Source organism: Pipistrellus hanaki (genome assembly GCF_964339955.1).
Source record: "Pipistrellus hanaki genome assembly, chromosome: 12".
Classification (NCBI taxonomy): Eukaryota; Metazoa; Chordata; class Mammalia; order Chiroptera; family Vespertilionidae; genus Pipistrellus; species Pipistrellus hanaki.
The window spans coordinates 26,552,085-26,564,122 of record NC_140514.1 but is presented as its reverse complement, the minus strand read 5'-3'; the positions used below and the strand labels follow the sequence as shown (position 1 = coordinate 26,564,122).

The window sequence follows — 12,038 nt, the reverse complement described above, 5'->3', positions numbered from 1 at the left end:
TGGAAATCGCTATGTTTATTGTATGCTGTAATATGAGTTAAAGTTATTTCCCAAATCAGATTGCTTATCTACAATACTCAGTCTTGGGCAATTGTATATTCAGGATATAAAATGTCTCTGTTTTAAGAGGCTTAAGTTGTAACTTGAGTCATAAGCCACCAATGAGCAATGCCATTTTGTACTAGGCAGTTACTCTCTAGCCCTATGTGTTTCCTCACTGGGAAACTTAATCATCGCTGGGGTATTTACTGGTTTTTAGGTTGTTGGGTAGTTCATAGAGCACCCAAGCTTTTATTTTGGATCACCAGGCTAATAAATAGTTGACTCTGAAAAATTAGGAAGGGAAATTGATGTATGAAATCTTTAAAGGCAGAATATTTTCTGCATTTTTCTTTTAATTCTAACCTGTTTAACAATGCCCAAACATATAAATGTGTAATACATTCAACAGAAATAGTATGAGAATGTAATTTTATTTTCACATCAAGGAATGAAGTGTGATTCTAATAAACACAAGTGTATAAAATGTAATAGGATTTAATAATACGATGTGTAAATCTATTGATAATTTGAAAGATTTTTTTTTAACTTTTTGGCCATACCCAAATCAGAACTTCTCATACTTTTTGTTTTTCTAACCCCCTTAATAGGTATTTGGGAAATTATACCTGGGTCTTCTTCATCCCTTTACCCTCATTTTGTGTATGTGTGTGAGTATACACACACACACCACACACACACTTCCTATTTTGATTTTTAAGTCTCTAGCCCAAGAATGCCCCTGCCCATTTAATAGAATTGTACAACGTTAGACCCTGCAGCACCAGATCATCTAGTCCAGTCCTCTCTTCTCTATAGGAGGACTTTGTGGTCAGTGTAAAGGGTTTGGCCACATGTGCTAAGCAATTGATATTCTCTTTCTCACTTTAGTTCACTGTTACTCATTTTTTATATACAGACAAAAATTTTTTCTATTGCTATTACATAGTACACAGGAAGAAAATATACAAACATGTTTAAATTTGGAGGTGATTTGAGTGACTTTGTATTTTATCTGAGTTTTTTCAACTTTGTAGCATTTTTCTAAGTCCCTTAGACAAGAAGAAAATTTACCTTAATGTGTTTCTTTCTTTCTTTTTTAAAAAAATATATTTTATTGGTTTTTTAGAGAGAAAGAGAGAGGGATAGAGAGATAGAAACATCGATGAGAGAGAGACATCGATCAGCTGCCTCCTGCACACCCCCTACTGGGAATGCGCCCGCAACCAAGGTACATGCCCTTGACCGGAATCGAACCTGGGACCTTTTAGTCTGCAGGCCAACGCTCTAGCCACTGAGCCAAACCGGTTTCGGCTTAATGTGTTTCTTATAAGCTAACATGCTCCTCCTTATTTTGTCAATCATGTGTTTGTGTTAGAGAGTTTTTAGCAAGTGACCAGATACATGAAAACCTTTCTTTTTATTAGATATTTTCCAGCAGATTCGACAGCGGAGATGCTAGAAGAATGGCGGCCTTTAATGTGCCCTTTTGATGTAACAATGCAAAAGGCCATCACTTATTTTGAACTATTTCTTCCTACCTCCCTTCCTCCAGAATTGCATCATAAAGGTTTTAAGTAAGTATTTACATATCGTGAGAAATTCTAGAAAATAGCAGGAACTACAGATAGAGGCAAACTAGTAAAGCAGTAATAAGTAAAGAAAAATCCCCTAACTCAACCATTATGTTTATTATACTTGAAGTGTGTGAAAGCTAACTCATTTAAATATGAGATTATAAATAGAGAATAATGCTTATATGTCAAGCCAAATAGGATGAGAGCTTTAAAAGAGAAAGAACATTACATTAAGAAAGGAGTGGGAATATCAAGAGGCAGTGATAGAAATGTTAAATTGCATAGACTTTTGAGGAAGGAAAAATGTTTTCCTAAAACTAGGTTTTAACCCTTATCACATGTAGTTTCTCTCGGTGTGTATCTCTTCTTTTTGTAGACTTTGCACCATTTTAAGGAACTTTTTAGAATGAAAAAAAATTTAGACTATACTTTTAAGAACAAAGAAAAGGTATGAAAAAAAATTGGAATAATAGTAATTACTACTGTGTTATGGGCTCATACTTAGTTTCCCTCCTCCTCTCCCATTTCCTGTAGTGAAATGTCAGATCTTTTTATTTTAAGTTAGAAATTTTGTGTATAGCTGAAAATTTAATTTTAATTTAATAAGAATTCTAAAAACTCTTAGTATCTTGGGCAATTTTAAAGATTTGTTTAACAATATTCTAACATTTTCTTGCCTCTATATTCTCTATTTCTTTAATTTGAGATCATTTCCCCCATTGTAATTTAATTGCACTTAACATTTTGTGGCTAGTTTCTTTTGTGGCACATTTATTATAGTGCTAGGTAATGACGTAATTACTAATTGGGTTCTTAAAGACAAGAAAGTAAGGGAGAGTTTTAAGAACAGGTAGTATTAAGAAAACATTTAATGAGAGGTGGGAAGAGGAAGGAGAAACTTGTAAATAGTACTAGATAGGGTGGACAGTAATTACTTGACAATGAAGTAGAAGTATTATGAGATTATTTTTATTTTATTTTATTTTTTTAATTTCTTTATTTTTAGAATAAATTCATTGGAAGGATGATGTTCAGGCAAAAATGGTCCTTTGTGACATTAAGTTTATAACTTTCAGTATTATTTTTCTAGATTGTGTGGTTTTAGTAAGAATAATAGAGTAAAAAATATAAAGAAAATGGCTTTGAACTATTTTCTATAAGTCACTTGCTAGTCATAACAATATTTTTTTTCCCCTTCAGACTTTGGTTTGATGAATTAATTGGCCTTTGGGTTTCAGTGCAAAATCTCCCACAGTGGGAGGGGGTGAGTATCCCATTTTTTCTTTTATACTTTTTAGTTTGGAAATGGTATATGAAATAATTTGGTAAATAACTTCAGTTCCCTAGAATTGGCTATTAGCAGTGTTGTAATCAGTTTTTAAATTTTTATTTGCTGTATTTTAACAGCAGTAGGCATTTCTTTATTTGATTTTATTAATATATTGAAGTATGCAAGTGTAATGGGAAATGCATGAGACTGTAAGACCCTGCTTGTTTCCTTTTGTATCCTCACTAGCACAGTGCTGGGCACATAGTAGGTTTTACTGGATTAAAGTTTCTTTTTTTTGTTTGTTTGCATTGTGCATAATGCTATGTTTTCCTATTCATTTTTAATTGTTATTTTTAAAATATTTTTTACTAATTCCAGAGAGAGAGAGAGAGGGAGAGAGAGAGAGAAAGAGAGAGAGAGAGATTGAAACACCAATGATGAGAGAATCATTGATCAGCTGCCTACTGGGGATGGAGCCCACAATCCAGCATGTGCTCTGACTGGGAACCAAACTGTGACACACACACACACACACACACACACACACACACCCGCTTCATAGGTCCATGCTCAACCACTGAGACACACCGGTCGGGGTGCTATTCATTTTAAATGGCTGACAGGAATCAGAACTTAAATTTTGAGATTTTAAAAAACTGAGTTATAGAATATATATTAAATCAAGTTATGCTAATACTGATTGCTGAAAAGAACAAATGAATGAGGAGTTAGACTGTGCCATTTCAAAACAACAACAAATGTGTTCACTTAATTTTTTTTTTTTGTTTACTTTCAGCAACTAGTAAATCTCTTCGCACGATTGGCTACAGATAATATAGGGTACATAGATTGGGATCCATATGTACCAAAGGTAATTAAGAACATTTGAACATAAAACATACAATAGCATTGATAGCACTTTTATGTCATTAAGAAGAAGTATATTTTGTATGTTGATTCTTAACTTCACAATGTATTTTAGGACATTAATAAAAATACGATTTACAGGGTAAATCCTTTATTTTCAAAAATTAATTGGGTCATATCAAGGTATCAAAAATATGTGATTTTTTTGTCTTACCTGTGTAGGAAATGAAGTATAAGTTTTGAAATGAATAAAATAGAAAACATTAAGTATTTCAGGGTGTCATAAATTCATACTTTGCAACAAATTTTGTGTATTATATTTGATTGCTATTCTAGTGTTCTCCACTTTTTAGATCACATTATATATTTCCCTAGATTAAAAACCAGAGTTTCTCTAGGTGCATTGTTCTTAACATTGCATCTTTTGTATTGTTTCACCTGCAGCAGAGTCACTTGTGGCACTTCAGGAGGGCTGGAATGGGACATCCAGGTGATTCTGAAGCACATAGTGAGAGTAGTGCAGAGCTGGGGACCAGCAGAAGGCAAAAGCTCTATATGTCTTTGCTTGTGCTGTCTTCCTCTGTTGCTGGCCAGTAGAGAAACTAAGGAGGAGAAGTAATTTTTCCCTACCTTTGGGCCCCCTATCTGTTAATAATAACAGATTTAAAACATAGATTTAATTAGAATGTAATTACTAAATGACGGATTAAAATGCAAATTAGGAAAGGGGGGCGGATATCAAGTCAGTGTTAAGAATTAAAGAATTTGGAATCTGCCAGAAGGTATTTCCATTTTGTGTATCCTTGGCATGGAATTGGAGCATAAGAAAATAACTTTTGTGCATTTAGAGAGACAGAAAGAGGTCAAAACATAACAAGTTTAACTTCAGGTATCTACGGTTTGCCTTTTTATGTTTTATTATCTCTCCTTTGTCTGTTTTTTTTTTGGGGGGGGGGGCGGTCATGGATATAGCTGTATTATATCCACATGCCTGTGACCTCAGAGTGTCATTTTTAAAAGTTGTAGATATTTTCTATAATTTTTAAAGAATAAAGCAGAATACTAAGCAGTATGTAATTTGCTTCAAAACTGATCAAATGAGACCACATTCAATATCACTAATACACAACATTTAAGTTATTTAAGGGAAGTTATTTAATAACTGTACATATTTATTTTTAATTCTCTTTTTCTTAAAGATATTTACAAGAATTTTGAGAAGCTTGAACCTCCCAGTGGGAAGTAGTCAAGTGTTAGTCCCAAGATTTTTAACAAATGCTTATGATATAGGACATGCTGTAATATGGATCACCGCTATGATGGTTTGTAATACATTATATTTGTTTTATGTAGTTCATCCAAATTTTGTGTTAACCATACTGTGTGTGTGTGTGTGTGTGTGTGTGTGTGTGTGTGTGTGTCTATATAGTGGAAATATATATATATATATATATATATATATATATATATATATATATATATAAAATCACATATGTCTCTATGTAGTGGTTTAATTGGTCACTTGATTTTGGATATTTTCAGACCCAGAATGTATTCATAATGTACCATTTATTATTGTCTGTAACCAGTGGGCCCTAAAAACTCTGAGTTTAGAGTTTTGAGAAATTGAGAATGTCTAACAGTTTTACAGGCCAGGAACCAGACTCATAGATAAAAGGACTTTCTCAAAGTCAGATTGAGGTTACAGGCATGTGGATATAATTGTTAGAATTTTTAAACTCTTATTGGTATTTTGCTGTGGAATTACAGTTTCTTAGTGGTTGTCCATTCTAGAGTGGGGAACCGGAATGTGGATTTCATTTCAGTAAGGAGACAGGCTCCTAATGTAACTGACATTCTACCTTAGGTCTGTGGTTTTTCTTGAAAGAAGATCACCTTGAGGCAGATAGGAGGTTTCAGGCCTTTATTCCCAAGGCCGTTCAACTTGATAAGATCAATACTAGTTTTTTACCTTTTTCCTCTAACTTATGTTGTTTGGTTTGTTTGTTTTGACAATAGATTAAGAATTTTTTTTTGAGTCAAAATGTGATCACATATAACAGGTTTAATCATTTGAACATTTACATTTAGAAGTAATAAAATATTTTAATGCTTTTATATAAATCTTACATCTTCATTTCCTGCAATGAGAAATTCACTTCTTAAATCATTTAAGGATTTTTTTATACTTTATTTTACCACTCTTGATTATACGATAATAATCTTCATAATAGAAGTTATTTGATTGCACAAGAGTAAACGGTATAGTTATCCTAAATTGAAAAATAATACCTTTTCAATTTTTTTCTTTTTCTTTTTTTATTAAATTATTATCTGTGTACATATCTTACCATTCCCCTCCCCCCCTAATTCATACCCTCCCTCCCCAGATCTTTGTGTCCATTAGTTGTACTTATAAACTTTTCAATTTTTAAATTTGTTTTCAGTAAGTTGCCCTTATTTTTATTTTTATTTTTATTTTAAATATATTTTATTGATTTTGTACAGAGAGGAAGGGAGAGAGATAGAGAGTTAGAAACATCGATGAGAGAGAGTCATCGATCAGCTGCCTCTTGCACACCCCCCACTGGGGATGTGCCCGCAACCAAGGTACATGCCCTTGACCGGAATCGAACCCGGGACCTTTCAGTCCCCAAGCCGATGCTCTATCCACTGAGCCAAACCGATCTCGGCAATTGCCCTTATTTTTAATAGAATGTTTTGAATCAATATGTATGAAGTTCATTGGGGATTGTTTTTTCACTCCTATTCAGAGGTAGAATTGATCAGGATGAATATAAACCACAGAGTATAATGGGATTACTGATATTTTTACTCTTATATCTGAACAGGGTGGACCAAGTAAACTAGTGCAAAAACACTTGACTGGTTTGTTTAACAGCATCACATCTTTTTACCATCCTTCAAATAATGGGCGCTGGCTGGTGAGTATGTTCATTTTTCACTCTAGGTTTTGGAATTTTTTGAGCTATGGCCACATGTAACAATTACATGTTAGGTAACTTGTACTGTGTTTTCTGTCCTTCATATCATCTTTAGCTATATGTAAATGATTACATTCAAATTAAGTTACTAAGTTCATAGAACATATCTAAGTAAACTAAGATAATACTGATGTGATAACTAGTGACTACATTCTGGCAACAAAATAGTAACAAAAATGCCACCAAAGCATGAAATGAGCTTTTCAGTTTGTCACTTTGTGTGTTTTGTTTTGTTTTGTTTTTTTAAGTTTTCTGTTAAAATGGCTTTTCATGTAATGGAAGGTTAATGTGGTTCTGGAAGTTAAAGCAGAAATTTGAAATATATTTGTATTGATTATATTTAATTGGTTAGAGCATTCTATTTTTTCTAACTATACTATCCAGGTCTTTGTAATAAAAGTATTAGAGCTGTTATCTTTAAAATCTTTGCTGGGAGGGTGCAGAGGAACTATGAATGTCTGTCTGTGAGCTGGAACCTCCCGTGGACTTTTTGCTTCTTGTCCCCAGAACAAGTTAATGAAACTCCTTCAGCGGTTGCCAAACAGTGTTGTTCGAAGATTGCATCGTGAGAGATACAAGAAGCCTTCTTGGTTAACTCCTGTGCCTGATAGCCATAAGCTTAGTGATCAAGATGTTACAGACTTTGTACAATGCATTATTCAACCTGTCCTCTTGGCTATGTTTAGCAAAACCGGTAGTTTAGAAGCAGCCCAGGCTCTGCAGAACCTTGCACTCATGAGACCTGAGTTAGTAATACCCCCGGTACTTGAAAGGTAAGTGTAGCTTTACATTACATGCTTGTTGAAGCCTCAGCAGTGGCTATAGTTATTCTGATTATCTCTTCCCTCTCCTCTTCTGTTCTGTTTGCTTTGCTTTTCTGTGGGGTCTGTATCGCTATCGTGTGCTTATATCTGTACCTGGAGGAGAAGCAAGACATTTTAACCTAATGATTTATGACTTCATAAAGGTTTATTTGAGAGAAAATGCAATTGACAAGACATAGATAAAATAAGTATTTTATATTATGTGCACATTTTAGTTATTCAGGTGCTTTTAAATTGGGCTCTGGCTATTTTTTTTTTTTTTTTTTTAGAATGCGAGTGTCACAATGTATTGAGAATATGGCAGTAAAAGTGGTTTTGGATTTATGTTATTAGAACCAGTGACACAGAAAAAAATTATATTTTCTTTATTGTTTTCATATATTGTATAATCTTAGGTGTGTTGTTTCCACAGGGTAGATCTTACTGCATTCATTTTGTTTCTTGTGTTAAACTAATAACAAAATAGTTCTCCATTAGCTGAATCTGTCACAGTACAGGCCTGATGTGCTTCCCAAGACAGAGCTACTCTGAGTTGTTTTGAGAGTGGTTACTTCAGCCTTCTGTTATTCCTCTGCTGCCTGAACTTGAGCTTTATGATTTCTCTCTAAATACCTTTGTCAAACGTGGAAGAAGATCAGTTTTTAGATCCCAGCAGGATCTAACAGATTGAGTTCCATAAAACTCAGATTTAGCCTAAGTTCTTAGTGGAAGAGCAGAGTAGTTTGTTATTTCTGAATTCTAATAAACATTGACTATTATAATAGATTAGATACAATCTTATTGGACTGTGGAAGTGGATTAAGATGGTTGAAATAATGCAGAATCTACCAGATTATGTTCCTTTTCACTGGAATTTGCATGGAGAAGGGTGGAAAGATGGCAGTAGATTGGGGAAACATATACCTTTATTTGTGTGATTCAGTTAACATTTGAGAGCATATATTCCCTCAAAATATTTTGCTACCTACAAACTTGTAAGCCAAAAGGCAGTTTATGAACATATTATACTTAATGTATCTGTGATGGAACTTTTTTAAAATTCTGTTTTCAAACTGTAGAACTTACCCTGCACTAGAGACTTTAACAGAACCTCACCAGCTCACGGCCACTTTAAGCTGTGTGATTGGAGTAGCACGCAGTTTGGTGTCAGGGGGCAGATGGTTTCCTGAAGGTCCAACACATATGCTACCTCTGTTGATGAGAGCGCTGCCTGGGGTGGATCCAAACGACTTTAGTAAATGCATGGTGAGCATATTTGTGATTCTGTTTGTATTTAAGTTATAGCTGCATAAGTGGACAACCTGTTAATTTTTTTCAAATATTCTTAGGACATGGTTCAATGTAAAATTTGTTAATGGTAACAGAATTATATCTATAGATGCCTAAGTTTAGGTCTGTGGGCAGTTATTTGATATGTATAATGTATTCCTTCATAAGTAACTTGCTGTAACCTATATTCATTTACTGATCATTTAATGTTTTAAAGCTTATCATATATTTATTATTTTCCTTAAGCAGAGACATTAAAAAACATGTGGTCATTTGCACTTAGCTTCATCTACACTGGTGACAAGGGGACAGGATACACATCATTAAGTGTAAACTGCCAGGTCCTGGCTGCTCATACCTGTCCTGACATCACTCCTCTTCCCTGGTCTCTAGCTTCTGCACCAGTGTTTACTGTTTACTCTTAGTTATGGTTACATTTTAGGAGGGAGGCAAGGTAACTTCTCAGTGACAGAAGGTTGGAGAACTTTATGCTTAAACCTAAATAAATAGCTACGTGACAATAAATGTAGTATAATTTCATTACTAAAGTAACAGCTAGTTCATTTTGAGGAACCTTTAAAAGTTCAATTCTAGGTAAAATATTTCCAGAAAGATTGTAGGATTCCCTGAAGATAATCTACTTGGGTAGATTACAATATGCTTGTGTTTTGAACTATAATTATGTAAGTAATGTTAAATTTGTCGCATTTTCCCAGATTACATTCCAGTTTATAGCAACATTTTCCACTCTGGTGCCTTTAGTAGACTGTTCATCTGTACTCCAAGAGAGAGATGACCTCTCAGAGGTAAGGATGCTTTCTGGTTGCAAAGGAATTGAGTTCTAACTCTTAATGTATATGCATAGCAATATTTGGGCCTGGCTGGTGTGGCTCAGTGGTTGAACATTGACCTATGAACCAGGAGATCATAAGTCTGTTGCCCTTCTTCTCTCTGAAATCAATAAAAATTTATATTTTTTAAAAAACAACTTTGGGTAGGTGCTAACAAATTAAAAAATACTGTCTTGTGACTTCAATGATATAAATAGAGGGCTTTGACATCATTGCTGTTTTGACACCTAGGGGTATTTTTCCATTTCTTCCTTTTTGAAAAAAAAAATGTTTTTATTGATTTTAGAGAGGAAGGAAGAGGGAGAGAGAGAGATAGAAACATCCATGATGAGAGAGAATCATGGATCGGCTGCCTCCTGCAAGTCCCCCACTGGGGACCAAGCCCACAGCCTGGGCATGTGCCCTTGACTGGAATCGAACCTGGTACCTTTCAGTTTGTAGGCCAGCGCTCTATCCACTGAGCCAAACCGACTGGGGCATATTTCCATTTCTTTGTTACTTTTTAAATGCTTTGTTAAGCAAAGAGTGGTTTTTGTTTTTCCATTTTCTTATCCTATATAATAAAATGCTAATATGCGAATCTACCAAATGAAGGAAAGACCAGTCACTATGATGTGCACTGACTACCAGGGGGCAGATGCTCAATGCAGGAGCTGCCCCCTGGTGGTCAGTGTGCTTCTACAGGGGGAACCCTGCTCAGCCAGAAGCTGGGTTCACTGCTGGTGAGTGCAGCAGCATGGTGGGAGCCTCTCCTGCCTCTGCAGCAGCACTAGGCCGGTATCCCCTGAGGGGTCCCGGTCCAGAGAAGGTGCAGGCTGGGCTGAAGGACCTAACCCTCTCCCCCCGCTGCCGAGTGCACGAATGTGGTGCACTGGGCCTCTAATGTTACTAATAAATCAGTTGAGATTAACATCTAATGAAATTTTCTTTATTACTGTCTGGTTCTTTTATTTGTTTACTTTTAAAATATTTTTATTGATTTCACAGAGAGAGAAAGACAGATATCAATGATGAGAGAGAGTCATTGATTAGTTGCCTCCTACACACCCCCTACTGGGGATTGATTGAGCCTGCAACCCAGGCATGTGCCCTGACTAGGAATATATAGGGATAGTTTGAAAAATGTAATTGATAATAAAAATGGCTGTTTGACTTCTAGGTTGGTCCTTATAAAATATGTTAATTCTTATTTTGGTTCCTGGAAAGTATAGATTGAGTTATTCTAAATTGACATGTGATAATTGTGCTGTATTTCACAGTATATAATATAAGAATTTAGTGTTATATTTATTTCGTAGACCATATTTGAGCTTTGTTTGTTCAAACGAGAAAAATAAAAAGCTACTTTTAATTGTTCTCCACATAAATGTTGTAGGTGGAACGAGAACTGTGTTCAGCCACAGCTGAATTTGAGGACTTTGTCTTACAGTTTATGGACAGGTGAGCATGTACCCCAGACCTACCCTTTATCTGAATTCAAAACAATGATTGTTCTGTCCCAGCAATTTTAGTGTCTTTCTATATTGCAACCACTGTTTCATGACTACCCAAGGTGGTGCTTTTGAAGTTAAAAAAGTTATATTTGTGAGTCATGTGCAAGTTATGTAGCTGTCACTTGAACAGTCATAATAATAGAGGTTTATTTGATCATCAAAAAAAAATGTTAAACCAGTTTTTGGTTACTAAGATTATACTTTTCTTTTCTATGCTTGCATTATGTAGATGCTTTGGACTTATTGAAAGTAGCACATTGGAGCAAACAAGAGAAGAGACAGAAACTGAGAAAATGACTCACTTGGAGAGTTTAGTCGAATTAGGTCTGTCATCTACATTTAGTACAATCCTCACACAGTGTTCCAAAGAAATATTTATGGTAAGAAAAATTAAATTCCAATGTTGTAATCTTATTTGATGTTTTAAAAATTGAACCTCAAGTGTCCTAGCCAGTTTGACTCAGTTGATAAGCATTGGCCTGTGGACCAAGGGATCCCAGATTCCATTCTGGTTGAGGGCACTTACCTTGGTTGTAGGCTCCTCCCAGCCCGCACCCTGGTTGGGGCACATGCAGGAGGCAACCACTTGATGTGTTTCTCTCACATTGATGTTTCTCTCTGTCTTTCCCTCTCCCACTCTCTCTAAAACATCAAAAAATATTCTCAGGTGAGGATTAAACACCCTCTCCTCTCCAAAAATAAAAATAAAAAAATTGAACCTTAAGCTACTTAAAGTGTATAAATTAATGCCAGTTTATCCTTTCTGTGCTAAAATTTGAAAAAGCTAATAACAGTTATGCTCATTATTTGCATACTCCATATTAGCACATTTACCTACTCTCT

General features: G+C 35.0%; 1 protein-coding gene across 2 annotated transcripts in view; it reads left to right on the top strand.

Annotated features, from left to right (window-relative positions):
• The window catches only part of PSME4 (proteasome activator subunit 4), an 85,460-nt gene that overhangs the window by 29,019 nt on the left and 44,403 nt on the right, over nucleotides 1-12,038 (top strand). For both annotated transcript variants that reach the window (XM_084900798.1, XM_084900799.1), the window contains exons 5-14: nucleotides 1,467-1,616; nucleotides 2,817-2,880; nucleotides 3,683-3,757; nucleotides 4,953-5,075; nucleotides 6,606-6,698; nucleotides 7,266-7,531; nucleotides 8,641-8,827; nucleotides 9,568-9,657; nucleotides 11,078-11,142; nucleotides 11,425-11,575. In XM_084900798.1, coding sequence (XP_084756924.1) covers nucleotides 1,467-1,616; nucleotides 2,817-2,880; nucleotides 3,683-3,757; nucleotides 4,953-5,075; nucleotides 6,606-6,698; nucleotides 7,266-7,531; nucleotides 8,641-8,827; nucleotides 9,568-9,657; nucleotides 11,078-11,142; nucleotides 11,425-11,575 — 1,264 coding nt within the window. The remainder of the gene's footprint in view (nucleotides 1-1,466; nucleotides 1,617-2,816; nucleotides 2,881-3,682; nucleotides 3,758-4,952; nucleotides 5,076-6,605; nucleotides 6,699-7,265; nucleotides 7,532-8,640; nucleotides 8,828-9,567; nucleotides 9,658-11,077; nucleotides 11,143-11,424; nucleotides 11,576-12,038) is intronic.